We start from the raw sequence: 19,112 nt of genomic DNA on the forward strand, positions 1-19,112 counted from the left end.
TTGGTGCATCACCTGTGTCACCCGTGGTGGGACAGCAGGGTGCCAGAGAGCCCCAGGTGTGCTTTCATTTCAAAAACAGCGCATATTTCTGGCAGCAGGGTTGGAATAAACGAGCACGTATCGTTAGATCGGCAAGCGTGTTTCGCTTTGTTTGCCCGATGCTGCTTAGACGCAGACTCTTCTGCAGATGATAACTGAACGTCAGAGAGATTTTGTACGAGTGCAAAATGCTCCCAGTGGATATTTAGCGAGAGCCGTCAGAAGTTATGCAAGAAATGTCAAATCCCTTATTCTGGAAAGCACAAAGAGGCTAGGATTTCCATTGTCAATGCAGCCAACTCTGCAAGTCCGCACAGAGGTGTCTCAGATTTGGGTGAATAGACAGCATTCACACGGACGGCTCGGAGGCGCTCCCTGGAATGCCCGGAAACAAAGAGGGAGGCTCCAGAAGGATTCGGAGTGACTGCAGTTGCTGGCGAGAGGTACACTCGCTACAGGGATTGCTTCACAGCACCTAACCCCTGTGATCGTGGACAAAACCAAGTTTTTCTTGGATGCTCCCAGTGAAACCGTACAGTGCTGTATTGCTATCGTTAAGTGGTATTATTTCAAGGTAGCCAAAAACACTCCAGATGAGACTTTCCCAGCCAGGAGTTTCTAATATTTAGTACCTGCTGTTCTCCTCTAGGTTTATTATATAATCTGATTCTCCAAGAGCTAGAAATTTAGCAAAAGGACGTATATCCATCTCGGTTTTCTAGGATTTACTTCTATATTCATGTTCCTTAAAAGGAAAACAGCGATGTCTGCTCATAGATTGGGTTAAACTCGCGCAAACAGGGACCGCCAGGAGAAAAGTCTGCTGGGGAGTGCCCTGGCTCAGGGTGTGAGGTGCAGAGGAAACCTCTCTGGGGCTCCACGCCACAGGCTGTGCCCTCTTCCAGAAGCCCACAGACAAGCACACATTTGAGAAGCTGGACGCCATGTGAAGAGAGAGCGCAGCTTACGGCCCGTGGCCGGGCCTTGCTTTGTGGGCTTCCCGGGCTTCCCGATGGCCACTCAGGTCTGGCAGTGGGTGGGAGTGGGGCGCGGAGGGAGCCCAGCCTCAGCCAGCCAGAACCTACGCTGCCCGAGTGGCCAGAGCTCATCCGCTGGGGTCCCTAGCAAAGAGGCCTCCTCTCCTTACATCCCAGGGCTCTTGTTGGGATCAGATAAAATGCTACCAGCAATGGCTCTGAGCTGGTTCTACAGAAATTCAAGGCAAAAGGGTTGGTGTGAAAAATACAAGTGCAGGTGTGTGCTTCTTTCCTAGTTTTCATTTCACTGTATTTTTAAAACGATTTTATTTTTTTATTTGAGAGAGATAGCACAAGCAGTGGGGAGGGGCAGAGGGAGGGGGAGAAGCAGACTCCCTGCTGAGCAGGGAGCCTGACTCGGGACTCGATCCCAGGACCCTGAGATCATGACCTGAGCCGAAGGTAGATGCTTAACTGACTGAGCCACCCAGGCGCTCCCTTATTTTTCATTTTAAAACATTGTATAGGGGCACCAGGTGGCACAGTCAGTTAAGTGTCTGACTCTTGGTTTTGGCTCAGGTTATGGTCTCAGGTTGTGAGTTCGAGCCCCGTGTTGACCTCTGTACTCACTATAGAGTCTGCTTGAGTTTCTCTCTCCTTCTCCCTCTGCCCCTGCCTCCTGCTCGCTCATGCTCTCTCTCTCTCTCTCTCTCTCTCTCTCAAATAAACAAATAAATCTTTTAAAAAATTGTACACTATCTTTGGGCTTATGTTTTGCTATAAATGTCTAAAGGTTCAAGTCATTAAGCTTTAATGAAAAAGACATTAATTCAATGATTGGTAGGACAGTGCTGACCCAGCCACAGGCTACAAGCCTGAAGGGCTGTGTGCGAGCAGCTGCGGGGGCAGAGCTGCGGTTAACAGAGGCTTTACAGCTGGAATAAGTCCGCTGCATCCAAAGCAACCTGGACCGAGGCCACTGCACGGACAGCTTCGGGGGGTCATGGACACTGCGTATACCGAAAGACACCCAGTCAGAAGCTTAGGACCTCAAGGGCTCAATCCTGTCTGTACCTTCACATCTGCTATGAGGTCAGTAAAGCATTCGTTTAATTAAAAAACAAAACAAAACAAAACAAAAAACCACAGAAACAAAATCCAATGTAATAAACTTTTTTGAGAGTATATTTTCCCTTTGTAAAAAATTTAATAATTTCTTAATCAGAATTACCTATAAGTGAATATCGTTTGGAGGACATTAGAGGATTGGCATGAAAGTAAGCTTCACGACTTCTGTATTTTCTGAGGGAAATATTTCATAATGATGCCTGACACCCCCCACACCACATTCACCTTACAGAGGGAGGTGAGACTGGGAAATATCAGAGCGTTCTTCATCGGAAATGCCTGTCTATCAAAGGCTAATTTTATTTTATTTTATTTTATTTATTTTTTTTTAAAGATTTTATTTATTTATTTGTCAGAGAGAGAGAGGGAGAGAGAGCAAGCACAGGCAGACAGAATGGCAGGCAGAGGCAGAGGGAGAAGCAGGCTCCCTGATGAGCAAGGAGCCCGATGTGGGACTCGATCCCAGGACACTGGGATCATGACCAGAGCCGAAGGCAGCTGCTTAACCAACTGAGCCACCCAGGCGTCCCTCAAAGGCTAATTTTAAAGAGAGTGTTTCAGACACCGCGCCGTACAGGTGCTCACCTTGTCAAAAGCCGGGTAGACAGCACGGATTTCCGTCAACCAGCCATATGGCATGTGACCCACAGGGTATGTGGCTGTCAAAATTGCCACTGCCTACAAGAGAAGGAGCCAGCCGTTAGTGTCGGCGTCCCAGAGAGCATCTCCAGTAGCTGCTCTTGCCACAGGCCAGAGGGAGTGGTCTCAGTGCGGCCACCACAGACGGATCACTCCACACTGGGTGAGAAGCGCTGGCCAGCCACAGGCGGGACTGGGGGAACGGGGAGAGACAGATGCTCTACTGCGACCACAGATGGGAGTGGGATTGCGAGCCTGGGCGTTGGCTGGACAAGCTACTATTTGAACCCAGGCCCACCAGACCAGGGACCTTTGCTCTTTCCATTGAGCCAAATGGAGCCCTCCAGTCTAGCCCAGTTCTGGAGTCCCAAAATGCAATTTTGAGCTCTTTCTGCTCTCCGGATAGTCTTTGCTTAGGGTCCACGTCTATGCCTCCATCCTGTCCTTCTGGGTGGCCGGCAGTAGGCGCTAGTTGGTGGCTTTATGGTTTTCTACTTCCGACTCAACTTACTTTTAATCTGTCCGGCCAGAATAGCCCAATTTTGATTTTTAATTTAAGAAAACTAAAGAAATATTTCTTGTGGAAACCAAACATATCCTTCCATGAAAATGAGAGTTTCTCTTTTTATGCGAATGAAAAGGAAGGAGAGTGAAAACAAAGCATCAAACCCTACATTTTGGCAGAGTTCAATTCTAACTAGCTAGTAAAGGAGAAGTACAGGCTTCATCTATTTTCATTAACATTACAGTCATGCCTGGAACATGGGGTAAGTCTCCAGCTGGGCGAAGACACTACTGTGTGGACCCAAACCTTCCCTTGGTCACCTTCCAGCTGTGTGAAGCAGGGACTCTCTCAGACCTCCCTTTCTGTTCCTCCAGGAGAACCATGGGAATGATGAGATCCATCACAAAGGTTTGCCGGGAGTCCATGAAATGTGCATTAAGTGGCGGACATGCAGTAGATGGTCAATACACGTCTGTTCTGTACCCTACACGCTGCGTCTCTATGCCACTGAGGTCATTTACCTTGGTTTTTCTTTTCTTTTTTCTTTTTTTTCAAAGGGGAAGATGGAATTCCGGCACACAAGTGATGGGGGTCACATACTTTTTTTCTGAGCAACTTAAACTGTTGGTGTTAACTGAAAAAGCTGTTGGGTTGTAAGAGCCACCCAAGATGACCTTTGTGATCCAAAACACAAAGTCCAAGAACAAAGCAAGGCAGGAGAAATCGTCCTGCTTGTGATTTATGTGCGTCCCTTTCCAAGCCCACATGAGCTGCTTCCCAGGACATGGAAACTGGCAGGAGATCCCAGGCTGGAGACACGCCGACGGCGCATTCAAGGGCGACGTGGAAAGAGAAGGCCCTAATGAGCAGCCACCAGCCTTCCTGAAGGATCAGCAGTTCCAGAGACAGAATCAAGTCTCCAGAGGGCAGCGGAGGAGGAGACAAATGAAGTAACTTGATTTGTTCATACCATACTTGAAAGATGGAAAAAATGATTCAACTCTTTCTTTGGAGTAGCTGCCAGTTTCCAGATAAATTTCTTGAGCTGCGAGTGAGTAAATAATGGAGATCCTCATTTGCGGGAGGGCGGACTGCCAAAGAGCTCAGATAGCCATGATGGGCCCGGGGTGTGGGGGGAGGGGGGTACTGCAGGAAGGCGGGGCAGGAACAGGTGAGAGCGGGCTGGGTTGGAATGGGGGCCCTGGCCTCACGGTCTGGGCCTGGTCATGTCTGCTGCTACACGGCAGAGTCCGTGGTCTCTGGCCACCACAATGTTGGCATCACGCTGACTCCACAGGAAAATGGAAAGGCCACTGGATGGGAGTCAGAAAAATCTGGATTCCTCGACCAGCCCGGCTTCTTGCTAGTTTTGCACCCTTAGCCTTGTGCCCATGCCTCAGATCTGGTCAACAAGAAGGATGAAGGAGATGTTTTCTTCCATATTCATAGAAGTAAACAGTCCCACGATTCTAAGAGCCTCTTGGCTTCTGAGTGTGAATGGGTCGTCCATTATGATACCACAGAATTACCTGAGCTCTCCAGATGAATCAGAAACAAGTCTGTGTCCACTTCCCTACCCCCCACCCCCATTCTTTAAAAGGTGACCACAAGTGCCCCCATCCCTAGAAACCACCCTACCTCAGTAGCTGCGGAACTACCACCAAGGTCCCGGGAAACAAAGAGGTTGACGATCGGCCTACTGATCCTCTGTGTGGCCAAGATGAGTGCCAAAGGCCACCAGAAGCTCAGCATCTTTCTTATGGTTGCATCTCCCTGTGTCAAGAAATGGAGATACAAATTCACTACATTCTAGAAACAGAACAGAAAAAACAATTCGGAGCCAAAGCTTTTCCTTTTGATGTCAATAATGAGTCAATTCATTGTACTTAAAAATAATACAAGGAAAGCCTCTGTAGCCAAGCCAATTCAAATTAAAATAAAACGTACAGTGTTATTAGAAATTAATTCAGACAGCGGGCAATTTACCGTGAAATCAAAGCACACGTTTAAGTTTGATGGATCCAAATCACTATTTTCCAAACAGGGCACTTCTAACCCAGAAAGAACGCAATTCCATGGCCTGGAAAACAGGCTGGAAATTGGTTTTTGTTTTAATCACCAAACTGAACTTAACTCTCAGAAGTGAAAAAAAAAAATTACTATAATTTATTTCTGTAACCAGTCGGGTCACAAATGTGCCTAATTATTGAGGTATAAATCTATTACCAAGGTTCTTATTCTGAAAGCTCTGACAGAAGTCACGTGAATGTTCAGAAGCATAAAAATGAAAGCATGGTCAAGAAAAGGTGATTTATTGAGAATTCTACAAAACCAAAAGGTGTGCAATCTTTAAAGGCTGGCTTTCATGATTTAACTTCGGTTTTGATTCTTCAGAGGGTAAGAGTCACATTGTGGAACCATGCCAGCCACTTTTATCTCCCTTGCTGGCAGCTCAGGGTTCAGAGATGGATTGTTACCATCGAGACCCTTTTGATGTGGGTGTCCTAGTGATGGAAACAACTAGATCAGACTTTATTGACGGCCCGCCTTGGATCGAGGTAAGTGGTCAATACAGTTCTGACATGCCAAGAGTAAGCTGTGCTCAAAGGTGGGATCAGAGGGTGGAGTGTGGGGCCTTCGTCGGGGCTGCGTGGACTCGTGCATATCGGCCCCACAGCTCGACGGAAACCAAGCCCAGGGATGTCTGGTACCGATGGGAGGGATCAGCATAGACGTGTCAGAACCTGCTTGTACTGATGCTGAAACAGTGCTCGGGAGGCTTATACCCTGCTGGCATCTGACTCCACTTCTGTCACCTTCCAGGAGGTGGGGGAGCTTCTGAGACCCCATCACTGTCTTCCCTCCTTGCGCTCCAAGGCTCTTGTATCCTGTGTGCTGTCTGGGCTCCCACCTAACTGTGTTTCTGTGTCGCTCTCATCTACGGGATGGGACGTAATGCAGCTGCTTGAGGGCAGAGACCAGACTTCTGTGCTGCCCATGGTGGCTACACTCTCTGCTCACGCCACAGGAGATGCCTGAATGAGCGACTGTGTCTGGCCAGGGTGGAAAGTATAAAGTACAAACAAAGCCTGGGGTCCTGCTGTGAACTCAGAAATTACCCAAATGCAAGGTTAAATGGGAGCTGTGGGCCCCCAGCTCCTTGTTGATGAATACACAGAACGACTTACTTTTGACAACAGAGGGTATGAAGAACCAAAACTGCCGTATCTACTCCTCAGCCTGACCTGACCCACTGTGCCTCAGTTTCCCTATATGCAAACAAGGAGGCTGCACCGTGACGTCTCGCAAGGCCATTCACCCCCCACTCCATGTCTGTCTCTGGATGTGCCCTGGCGCTGGACATCTCAGGGCACGGGCTTGTATACGGGTCTCCCATTTCCCAGAGGGCCATCCCCAGATGCACAGACAGGTCGTACCCCCAGCTCCGGTCCGCTCCGGTCGGGGATGATGTCGTGGATGTTCTTGTAGTAGCCCAGGCACAGGGTGGTGCAGCGCACGAGGGCGCCCATGTACAAGGACAGGATGGGGATGAGCAGAGGCTCTCTGCATTCCAGGTGACTGTGCAGTAAGATGGCGACAAACACGACCTGGAGGGCGGGAAAACAAGGACATGTCAGAGGGGAGATGACAGAACCCATCGACGGGCGTGCAGGCCGGCTGCTGGCACCCTGACGAGGTGGACCTCTGAGTGAAAACCTCGATGCTGATGGGAGGACAGGAGCTGGGGCTGGGGCTCCGTGTGTCCTCAGGGAAAGAGCACACAATCGCTTTGCTATATTCCCCTCCAAGACTCTTCTATTTTTTTTTAAGATTTTGTTTATTTGACAGAGAGAGAAAGGGCACAAGCACGGGGAGCAGCAGGCAGAGAGGGAGGGAGAAGCAGGCTCCCCAATTAGCAGGGAGCTCAATGCGGGGCTCAGTCCCAGGACCCCGGGATCATCACCTGAGCCAAAGGCAGACGCTTAACCCACTGAGCCACCCAAGCGGCCCTCTCTAAGACTCTTTTAAGGCAATGATATATCTGGTTACGATCTCATTACAAAACATCTAGACACTTTGTTCCCCAGACCCCCAAAGATGTGGTAGAGGTTTGCCCTCGAGCCTGGATCCTGACACGCACATATAATCCACAACGAAGGCCCCAAGTCCACAAGGAAAAAGTAGTGGTGATCCGCGACATATACAGAAAAATAGACATTAACATTTGTAAGATGAAGTTTGCTAAAAATGCTGCGAAAAGCACCAGTGTCAATTATTACAAAACAAAGTCAATTAAAGTTTAAAATACTAACTTAAAAAGTGGAAGAGTTTGAAAAAATAGAGTCAGGAGAGATTAAAATAATAAAGTATTAATCTCTACTGACTGTATGATCTCTAAAAATATTTAACAAGTATTTAGCTTTCCTGTCTATAAAAGTCCGAGGAGCAGCCCAGCCTCTGTCCAGAGCCATCAGGGGATTCACACATTCAGAAGACCACTGAAGATGGAAGACCACAAAAATTAACTAATGGGGAGGGGGACACTATTCTGGAGTTCCACTGACTTTATAAAAAAGATTTTATTTTTAAGCAATCTCCACACCTAATGTGGGGCTTGAACCTACACCCCGAGATCAAGAGCTGCATCCTCCTCTGTCTGAGCTGGCCAGGTGGCTGTGAGCTACCGTGATGTTAATGGCCAAATATCCACGGAACAACAGGCATGCAAAACACACCACCACGGAGTGGTCCTGACCCATGGAGACTTATCCCCATCACTGCAGTCCCAAGGAACTGGCGATGACAGAAAGTTAAAAAGGAAGCTGGAGACTGAGCATGACGAGCTGGATGAGTGCATTCGGTTGCCGGAGGGAACAGAGAACATCAGGGTTATACAGACTTGTGAACGCGGTGAAAGTATCAGATACTGGAGGTGGTTGGTTTGCAGTGTGGGCTGTGTCTTATGCCAGCTGTCATTCTCGAACCCAGTACACGAGGCCGATTCGGACTGGGAGCCTCAGGCACGGCTTGGCCGCGTGGACACAACCAGGCTGCAGCTGCACCGACGACGTGAGCAGACGCCAGTTGGGGTGGTGCTCACACTCCCGCTCCTGTTCCCCAAAAATGCAGTGGAGCCCACGGATGAAGTCAAGATGCCCATAACTGGCCCCGTGCCTGTTCCTTTCAAGTGGGACAAGTAGAAAATGCCCAGTGAAGATGCGGACACAACCTGGGGAAGCCTCGCTAGGGACACACAGTATTAGGAACGGAGGACCGGGAGTTCTGTGATGGGGCCCAGATGTGTGGGGACGTCTCTAATGCCTCAGAAGGCCCAGTGGAGCCCCCAGGCAAACTCCCGCTTGAGTGTCTCAGCAAGCTGACCGTTTGTCGAGTGTCTCAGCAAGCTGACCGTTTGTCGAGTGTCTCAGCAAGCTGACCGTTTCGAGTGTCTCAGCAAGCTGACCGTTCCAGCACACAGAAACCCACAGTGGGAACAATGACGACTGTGCATAGAGACTGAAAACTCGCTGTACAAGAAAGGAATACACGAGGACTGAGTCCTCCACTTCCACATCCAGGAAGGCTCCCAGAGCCGTCAGGATGGCCTGCTGGGCAGGACCACGGAGGAGGATGTGGTTAAGAGGGAAAGGGGACACGAGCCAAAGAGAAGTAAGTGTGGTGATGACAAGAAGGGGGTGGGCTATGCAGGACCGACGGAGGGGTATGCCCTGGGCCAGTGGCTCTCACCCAGCTCCCCATTTAACAGCTCGATGCCGTGAGGCCCAGCACCCATCACAGAGCTTCCATCGTCACTGTGGACTGTACTACTCATCAATAAAAAATAACATGGGGTCTTCTGCATTTCAGTCCAGAATTATGATGTTGAATCTGATATTACCACCAGAAACACCAGGTTATTTTCCGAGCAGGAACCGACTCTCCTTGGTAAGGATTTTCCCCAGGAGAGTCTGTTCTGCACAGGCCCCGTTTGCAGTGCCCGAGAGCCCAGAGATAAACAAGATCGTCGCAGACTCTCCTCCGGGAGCTGACAGTCCAGCACAGGAGTGGGGACGTGAACCAGACAGGGACGCTGAGGAGTGTCCACTGCGGGTGTGGAGGCAGCGAGGCTTTGCTGGGATGGCCCGGCTGCTTCGAGGGAGAGCATCCCCTTGGGTGCCACCTGAATCGAGACCTGCAGCCTCAGCTGGGTGTGGCAGGAGTGGCAGGAGTCCGTGGCAGGTACGAGGACGTGAGGCAGAGCAAGTCCTCCTGGGCAGAGGGGCCGAAGCAAAGAGCGCCATGAAAGGGTCCTCTGCCACACCAGGGCCCTAAATGGCGTGTCCGTGGTGGGGGTGGCAGGAGCGAGGCGACGAGAGGAGAGTGCCAGGCCGGCGAGGAAGCACGGTCCAAAGGTCTTGAACGTTGTCGCCATGACCGGGATTTTGACTGTTTATCCCAAGAACCCCGGGAAGCAATGTTTAAAGCAGCTTCTGAGCAGCGTGGCCAGAATTTCCAAGAGAAGAGATCACTGTGGCCACAGAGGGGGGTCAGGAAGGAAAGAAGGAGGGGCGGGCCAGAGCAGAGGCCAGTCAGGAGACCTCTCTAGCGGTCCGGGCGGGACGGGGGCTCCTTCGGACCCGGGCGAGGGGGGCAGAAATGGGGAGAAGAGGGCACATCAAAGATACACCTGGGATTAAAATCGAAAAGGCCTGGTGATGAGGAGGATGGTCCCCAGGCTTCTGACCCGGTGACAGTGCCACCGGTTTGCTCGAAACCGAAACACTTGATAGAGAAGGTGTGAAGGTATCCTCGGCGCCCCCGGTTAGGGGGGCGCTGAGGATCCGAAAGGCGTCTAGATATGTTGTCTGGCGCTCAGAGGACAGGGCGCGGCTGATTCGGGAATCGTTGGTCCTGTTAGAGATGGTACAGACCTAGGGCGTGAATTAGGTTCTTCTCGAACAGAACACAGCAAGGAGAGAGAAAGCCTCGAGGAACGTCCACATCTTCACATCTGGAGAGAAGGGGCCTCCAGGAGGAGGAGACAGAGCAGTGCTGAGTTCCAGAGCGAGGCCGCGTTTTGTGCAGGAGGGAGCAGTGAAGGAAGTGAAGAAGACGGCCAGAAAGTTGACGGAACCGTCCTATGGATCAAGTGACACAGAGGTCATTGGCAAGACCTCCCCCCCCACCTCCCTGGGGAGCCGACTTGGAGGTGGTAAAAGGACAGAAGTAGGAAAGAAATGGAGACAGTGAGCAAAAACCCCGTTCCTGAAAGTCTGGCTGGGAAGTAACAGAACTGGAGCCCGAGCAGCGCACGGGAGCACGAGAAAGCTGCCCTTGTGGTTGTGTTAAAACGGCAGGTGGGTGAGCACGTTCACGTGTCAGGAGAAATGACCCAGGGGAGAGACAACAGGTCAAGAGAGCCGGCTGGACCCCATTCTTGAGAAAGCGCAGGTGGAAGCCGCGGTTCTGGACCAGAGAAGGGGGGGGGCGCCTCGTTTCCCAGAATGGGGGGAAACGCAGATGACGCGGGGTTTGGAGGCAGGCTTGTAGGTCTGGTGGCCAGAAGGTGAGGAATTCGGTGGCTTCAACTTTCTCGTGGAAGTGGGAAGGGAGCTCGTCTACTGGGAAGAGGGAGGAGCGGAGGGACCCTCTGACGAAGCTACTGGGTCAGCTGCGGTGAGTGATGAGCGTGGATTCGTGGTTCCATCAGCTGCTTGACTTTCTGGGCGCAGGTGGTGAAAGGTGTATTGCAGGGGGATTCAGGAGTGCGGCCTTGCCAGGAGGCTGAGATGAAAAGACAGGGAGCCAAGGGACTGACAGGACTGCAGCAACGCTGCTGAGCTGGGAGGGTGGCCTCCCGTCTCGGGGCGCTGGGCTGAGTCAGGAGGCAAGGGCTAGGACAGGAGGTCCCAGTAAGAACCAGCAACGCCCTGAGATCGCTCCTGCTGATGCTGAGCAAATATTGACCAGGTGATTGTGAAATACAACAGAAACAGCAATATTCTTCATAAATTCTTTGGCAATATATTGGAATGTAGCACTATTTTATTTTTAAAGGTTTTGTTTATTTGACAGAGTGAGAGAGGGAGCACGAGCAGGGGGAGCAGCAGAGGGAGAAGAAGATGGAGAAGCAGGCTCCCTGCCGAGCAAGGAGCCCCATGCAGGGCTCGATCCCAGGACCCTGGGATCATGACCTGAGTCGAAGGCAGATGCTTAACTGACTGAGCCACCCAGGTGCCCCTAGGACATAGCGTTATTGACAATAATGGTGGCATAGAAAAGCATTATTGCATGGGTAAACCAAACCAAGAGAGCTTTCTTGTACTATGGTGAGAGATCAATTAGCTTAGTAAAATTTTTTTTAAAGATTTGATGTATTTATTTATTTGAGAGAGAGAGGAGCAGGCAAGAGCTGGAGGAGAGGCAGAGGGACAAGCAGAGCCCAAGGCTGGGCTCGATCCCACGACCCTGAGATCAAGATCTGGGCTGAAACCAAGAGTCAGACACTCAACTGACCGAACCACTCAGGCATCCCAGCATAGTAAACTCTTAAAAAATGGGAGTTGCCACTTAAAGGCTAGGCATTATAAGCTACTTTCATTTTACCATTGGCGATAACTTGCTATCTCTCTATGCCAAGGTGGTATTTGCAGAGGACTTTGCCCGAGACCTATCTACTCACAAATTCGGTATTTAACAAAATGCTTTCAAGAAACAGAGGACTAAAACTGGGGGTGGGGGAGCAGGGGTAATAAAAGACTTAGGAACGAACATCGCATTTATTCCTCCAAACTTTCAAACTACAAGGTTTAAAATAACTACTTCACCAGGAATAGCTCGGGGCCAGATGGCATCTGAATCCAGCTCCCGTCTCTCTTCCCAACCAGATCTGATCATTCTGCACTTACGAGCCCTCCCAGCAGGCACCGGCCAGGACGGGGTTTCAAACTGAGAAGGAAAATGGCCGTAGGCGTGCTGGCAAAGCATTTTTCAGGGATCTGGTTTTCCCTTCTACTCCTAGATGCTCACTATATTTATCTCCGGCAAAGTGAAGTTGTGTTTTGTTTGTTTGCCCTTAAGAAAACACACATCTATAAATATTCCCTGAGTTGCTGATACCAATGTTGGAAAAGAGAGGTGCGGCCTTAATTTCAGATTAACTGATTAGAGTGAATAAGGCAGTTTAGTTCATCTCTCAGAGGATGAATAAAAGTAAGATCAGGACAAAAATCTCTAATAACTCACAAAGAAAATTAACAAAACTATATCCAGAGAGGACGTGAGCGAGTGTCCAGGCATACGCATGTGTGAGCAAACACACACACACAGACACACACACACACACACACACACAGTGTTAACAGGAATTAATTTAAATTACTTTCAATAGTGATTCTTGGAGTAAACGCAATTAATTTGGAAATGTAATTGTTGGTCTTTAGGGAGGTACTAATGGTTTGACAGTAGATTATTTCAAAAAGGTGGCCACCAGACTAGCTTGTATGTTGGGGGGAAACCAGGCAGAAATGCATGGAAATGCTCATAGAATGGAACCGAGAACTGGAAAAGGAGCTTAAAAATCAGCCCATCCCCCCTCCTCTGTGAAGAAACGGTTCTCCCGAACCCCTGATTGTAGGAACTAGGGCTAATTTATAGATTACGGGAATTAAACCTAATTTTCTGCTGAAATTTTTCATGCAGTATCCTGAGTGGCAGAAGAAAGGAAGTAACGTGGAGAGCTGGGGCTGGCGCCAGAGCCGGGCTCCACAGAAAGGGCAACGTTGACCTTCTTCTCAGAGCGCGTCCAGCCTCCTGGCTCTTGTGAAATGTGGGCTAATGACGCATGAATGGCAGCCATGTGTGGCATCTACACGAGAAACAACATGGAAGAATACCCAAGAGCTCCCTCTAGAGCCAAGGGACAGACCATGTATTGGGAGGCCACACGGAGGACCAACTGTGCCCCCAGCTGTGACCCACTGACCACCAGACACATGTGTGCTGGGACCCAATGGTCATTTCACAGGCGAGATCTGTAAGCCTAAGGGTCCACACATCTGACGCTGTCTGTCAATTCCTACCACCCTCCTTCTCGCAGGATTAGACATGCGTCTCCTACAAGAGGTCTCATGCTCCCACTTGTTCAACACACCTTCCCTGACGTCCACGTTCGGCTGGAGTAAGGCAGGAAGGCCCCTCAGAGGGAATGCACGTCAGCGAGGCAGGAGGGGGCTCCGGGGAGCTCCGACGGACACAAAGACCGTACTTACCTGAGCGATGACATCGGAGATCGAGGCACATCCCACCAGGAAACTGTATTTGTGTTTGAGGAGAATGCCAGCATGGGTCCACGCCTGCCGGGATGAACAGAATTTGGCATGAGAGACACCGTTGGGATCGGATGACTTCTGGCCGTTAGGATTTACTGGGCAATCCGGAAATAGACTTTTACAAACCCCCACTCCCACCCCAGAACCTTCGGAGCACAGGACAAACCTTCCGTTGGTCAAATGACCATAACTTGGCCTGGTGGCTAGGTCCGCGTTAGATTTCTAAGTGGAATCAGTGACCGCACAGGATTTACTTAGTACAGGTGAAAAGGCAGACCAGGGCACTCACTAGCTCTCCTGGCAGGGAAGCTAGATGGATACCAAGAACGGAGGAAACACCCTCTCTCTCTGGGGCAGCCGGAATGACAAGGCAGAAACATTCACCCTCTGCGAGGCGTGTCATAACGAGGGCTCCAGTTCGGTTCTGAGTTATTATAGTCATTATAGGTTCTCATCAAACCATGAGGGCTCTACTCTTTCCTTCTCTTCAAGTTGGGGCAGGATCTGATCTGACACTTTGCCTCTGAGGGAGATGAAGAGGAAGGTTCTCGGGGGGAGCAGATGATGGAAAGCCCGGGGGGCCGGTGAGTTTGGAGGTCTGAAGTCCAAGGCAGAATCTGTGTGAGCATCACCCTTCTGACCCGGAAAGGCCAATGCGGACCGACATGGCAGTAACATTTCGTGCGAGCTTCTCGCCATCAGACAAATACGATTTATTCCCGAGGTCTGTGTCGGGACTCTGTACGGTAGCTGCCCCATCTACTTCCTCCCTCAGCTCACAGGTCTCGAGGTGCTAGACGTGGAAAGAGACGCCAATTGTCGATAACATTTGCAAACAGTGGCTTGTGGGCCCCCTTGGTTGACCGAAGCCATCGGGATGATAAGCTTTGTGGTTTTCAAATATTCCCTCTCTAACCAGGTGTAGGTGTGCAGGGGTGTGTGCCTGGGAAGATGACCTGGCTTTTTATCAATGTTCATTATTTTGTTTTTCATGAACGGTCTCTTACTGCTGGATCTTTGGGGGCCGTTGACGATGAAACAGGAAAGTAAAGGGTGTTAATCCCCAATGTTCTGGTGTTATGCTGAGTTTTAGAAACTCTCTCACGGCAAAGAAATACAGCTGAAAGGAAATGGAACATAGGGCACACGGATTCACTTTTAGTCCCGAGTCCCTGAATTCACGTATCACTGTAATTCTTCTGTGTGTCCACAGAGCCCCCATACAGATGGGGGGCAGGCCTCAGAGCAGTATTGGGCCTCTGTCTAGGAAGTTGGGCTTCTACTGTTTCCTGATTCCAAGCACTATGGGGCCCCCTTAGGTCAGCTTGGGGCACCGTTAGGGAATCCAGTTCTAGGAAATCCAGCCTCTTTGTTTGTTTTTTTTTTTTTTTTTTTGGAGTACGTGTCAACTGCCAGGGTAAATATAGAGTAAATTTCTTACTTGGTGATAAGTAAGAAAAAGAAAATCCAGGTACCAGTGCTCCGATGGCCCAATTCTCCCACCGGCGCTGCCGCCACACCAACTGACAATCAGAGCCTTGGTGTGAAAACTGTGAGTTCAAGGTCACTGTGCAGACTGGTGGGAAACGGTCAGAGATTCCATGAGGCCACGTCCATAAGCTAACTGCAGGCGGTATAGCACTCCTGATACCATCGGAGAAGGTGGACCACACGTAGTTGACCTTGGCTCATTCCTCCAAAGATGTGGGGCTTGGCCTCACCTCACTGTGGATGCCCATTTACCTCACACATCTACAGTATGTGAAACTTGAGGGGCGGGGCACTGCAAAACTGTACAGATGAACATATTTTTAAGTCTCCCCCCCCAAAATAATTTAAAATGGAACCCAAAGAAGAGGTTTATATCCCAGCATTGGACATTACTGAAGATGTGTGTGTGTGTGTGTGTGTGTGTGTGTATACATATATATTTTATTTTGGTTAAATCTCTTTTATAATTCTCAATAGCACAGAGGAATAGAGAAAAAGCATTCTCTGAGAACTCTCCCGTATCATGACAAAGAATTTTATCTATGGAAGTGAGCCACCCTTAGTAATGTAGTAAAGCTGGTTATTAAAGTCATGAAAGCCTATCCATATTTTCCAGAGATTCTCATTCTAAAATGCTTTTGGGTGCTTAAGCCACACAAATGGTGAGTTTATCAGAAAGCTGTCTTGATCCCTTGATCCTGACTATATCAGGAAAGAACTTTATATTTAAATACAGCTTTCAAATAGGCTCTCTTGCCTCTTGCTAGAACTTTGTGGCAAGTACAACGATTCTCATCAAATAAATGGCCAAGATGGGCTGGTTATGAGTCTGTGGCCAGCTAGAACCCTTCTGTACTGCTGGTGGGCATAAAAAATGATAGAGCTGCCACGGAGATCAGGATGAGGGTCCCTTAAAAATTAAACATAGAATTATGATATAATCCAGCAATTTTACTTCTGGCTATCTACCCGAAAAGGGTTAAAACAGGGAGCTCAAGGAGGTATTGTATACCCATGTTCATAACCCATTATAGAAATAGCCAAAAGGTAGAAATCACCCAGGTGTCCACTGATGGAGGAATGGATGAACCAAATGGAGTCTACGGCTAAAATGGTAAATTTTATGTTAAGTACACCATCATTTTTTTTTTTTTAAGAAGTGTCCACAGTTACTCACCATTGCATCCATAAAAGGGAAGGCAGCGAGATACAGGAAGGCCCGTCTCGTTTTGCTGCCCACAGACTCATCCACATGGTGCAGTTTATTGATAATGTAGTAGCCTAAGTCACTATAAGCTGCAAAGGGCCGAAAAACATACAGAGCAATATTTAGAAAAAGTTATCTTTTAAGCTTTTTATCTCAAAAGTGCAAAAACAATGCTAGATGTAATATTTGGGTTTCTTTTTTTCTTTCTTTCTTTTTTTTTTTTGGTGTAGAAAAATGAGAAAATTAGATGAGCAAATGGAAAAAAGATCATGTCCAATCTTACTCCTCTGCTCAGAGGGGGTCCCGGTGAATGCTCTGGGTTCTAACAGCCCAGATCTTTTACGGGGATGTGTGTGGTGGACGTGTGCGTGGGGTACATGTGTGTGTTTTAACATGAACATGGGATCATTCCGTATATATATTTTTTGTAAACCATGACCATCTTTCCCTGATTTGCTCCCACACTTTAACGGTTGCAATGAATTCCTTTTTGTAGGTTTACTCAGCATCAATTACTCAATCTCCTATTATGCATTTAGGATGCGTCCATTAACTTGACATCATGAAAGGGCGCTTGATGGATCATTTGGAAGCTAAATGTTTATATGGAGTAGTACTTATTGACTAAGAGGAAATTCCCAGATGTTGATACGCCCTTTCTTTTTCTTTTCCTTTTCCTTTTTTTTTTTCAAGAGAGGAATGGGAAGAGGGAGAGGGAGAGGATGTCAAGCAGACTCCCCACTGAGTGCAGAGCCTGACACAGGGCTCAGTCTCACGACCCTGGGATCATGACCAGAGCCAAAACCAAGAGTCGGATGCTTGACCACTGGTGCCCCCCGGGTCCCCCTGTTGATATGTCTTTTCAATAAAAAAATGGAAAGCCTTTTCACGGCTTGTGATTTGTTTTGTTTCACCTTTTGGGAGGAGTGTGCTGGTGTTGAACTGACACAGACTGAATGAATCGGCCGCTGCAGAACAGATATAAAGGAAGGAAGAGGAAGGTCTTTCTAGTGGATTAGCTGGGCACTCTGGCAGGTGCTGTTAGCAAAGATGAAATAAACTAAGAGATTTTCACCTCATTGATAGATGATTAGACTATATCGAAAAACAATAATCTTTGTGTTTTCATACTGTTTTACATGGCGGTTTAACAGCACCGTTCCTGCTGTTTTCATTTTTCTATAAATACGAATATTAATGCAGTGGACAACTATAAAGCTGCTTTGAAATCAGAATGGAGACAGAACGCAGCGAGAGTCTCATTTTAGGTGAATAATAAGATCCTTCTCTCCACTTCAACGTTTGGGGGATGACTTGGACCCCTATGAACTGGTAAGAAGAAACCGATAGTAAAGAAAGAAGCTTCCACTCCTTTTCGGCGGATTAGTCCTGCCTCATGAGAACTTTAAGTCAAGTCTTCTGTATGATTTCATGGATATTTACATGCACAAGTGGGAATCCCAGATGGGGAAGTAAAGTGATTTCGAGGCGTGGGGGTATGGAATGGGTAGGACATCCCGAGAACGGGGGGATGGGGGAGGCAAATGCAGGAGGAGAGGTCGAGGCCCTCTAAGGAGGGGCGGGGGGGAACCAAAAAGTGAGCCGTCAGGGGAGCAAACATGTCAGGTCTGGGGCCTGGTGGGGCCAGCCGAGCCACTGAGGCAGCAAGAAGGGAAATCCGGGAGGGAGCGTGTCCCAGGGCAGAAAGAGCAAAGACCTGGGAAGGTGGGACAAGGAGGGCAGGATGCAGCTGTGAGGTCCACGTTGGGATCCGAGGGCACACAGATTAGATTAGATGAGCAGATTAGAGAAAGCCTGACCTGACCCTGGAAGGCTCAGGGGAGGGGCAGGGCGGGAGCCCCACAGCCTGCCTTCTCCGCTGGGTTCGAGGCGCTCAGACCCAGGGAAAGCAGACAGATGGAAACTCAAGGCCCTGGTGAAGACGTTCCTTAAGCGGGTAAATGGTGTACTTGGGGCACTAAAACCTGCAGGTTTTGTCTCAGAGTTTATTGTTGCTGCTGATCACGTGTACATTCGTTTCCTTCAGTCAGGAACCAGCCACTGTGCTGGGACCTGCCAGGGGGGCACTCAGCCCTGGCCCAAAGACTGTCCCACCCTCACGGACAGAAGCTGCTGGCAGGTCACAGCAGCCGAGCTGGCTGAGACGGGCAATGCCATGCCAGGGGCGAGAGCCGGGCGGCTAGGAATAGCTCGTGGGCTGAAATTCCAGCGTCAAGGTTAGAGCCCACAGACAAGGCCACGGAGCGCACTTGACAGACTCTGAAAGCAGGGAAGGCCGAGATCTAGAGGTGAGACAGGATGAGTGAGCCCTGTCCCTGGGGACGGCAGAATGTGACCTTCTTCGGTGACAGGGTCATTGCAGCTCTAATTAGGAAAGATGAGGTCACACTGGAGCAGCGTGGGCCCCCAATCCGATATAACTGGGATCCTTTTAAGAAGGGGAAATCTGGGGTGCCTGGGTGGCTCAGTGGGTTAAGCCTCTGCCTTCAGCTCAGGTCATGATCTCAGGGTCCTGGGATCGAGTCCCACATGGGGCTCTCTGCTCAGCGGGGAGCCTGCTTCCCTTTCTCTCTCTGCCTGCTTCTCTGTCTACTTGTGATCTCTGTCAAATAAATAGATAAAAATCTTAAAAAAAAAAAAAAGAAGGGGAAATCTGGACCAAGAGGTGGACACACACGAGGAGAACGCCTCGTGGATGTGAAGGCAGAGATGGGGGGCGGGGTGGGGGATGCGTCCGCACACCCAGGAATGCTCAAAGTTGCCAGCAAGCCACA

The 19,112-nt window shown here is 49.4% G+C and overlaps 1 protein-coding gene across 1 annotated transcript in view; it reads right to left on the reverse strand.

The window, feature by feature from the left end:
* LOC111153388 (ANKH inorganic pyrophosphate transport regulator) overlaps positions 1 to 19,112 on the reverse strand; it is a 135,583-nt gene that overhangs the window by 36,622 nt on the left and 79,849 nt on the right. The window contains exons 3-7 of the mRNA XM_022512386.1: positions 16,288 to 16,406; positions 13,560 to 13,643; positions 6,726 to 6,896; positions 4,927 to 5,061; positions 2,730 to 2,822 (exon numbers count right to left, since the gene is read on the reverse strand). Coding sequence (XP_022368094.1) covers positions 2,730 to 2,822; positions 4,927 to 5,061; positions 6,726 to 6,896; positions 13,560 to 13,643; positions 16,288 to 16,406 — 602 coding nt within the window. The remainder of the gene's footprint in view (positions 1 to 2,729; positions 2,823 to 4,926; positions 5,062 to 6,725; positions 6,897 to 13,559; positions 13,644 to 16,287; positions 16,407 to 19,112) is intronic.

The sequence above is a fragment of the Enhydra lutris genome, unplaced genomic scaffold, assembly GCF_002288905.1.
Source record: "Enhydra lutris kenyoni isolate GAN:26980312 unplaced genomic scaffold, ASM228890v2 scaffoldscaffold32, whole genome shotgun sequence".
In the NCBI taxonomy this organism is placed as follows: Eukaryota; Metazoa; Chordata; class Mammalia; order Carnivora; family Mustelidae; genus Enhydra; species Enhydra lutris.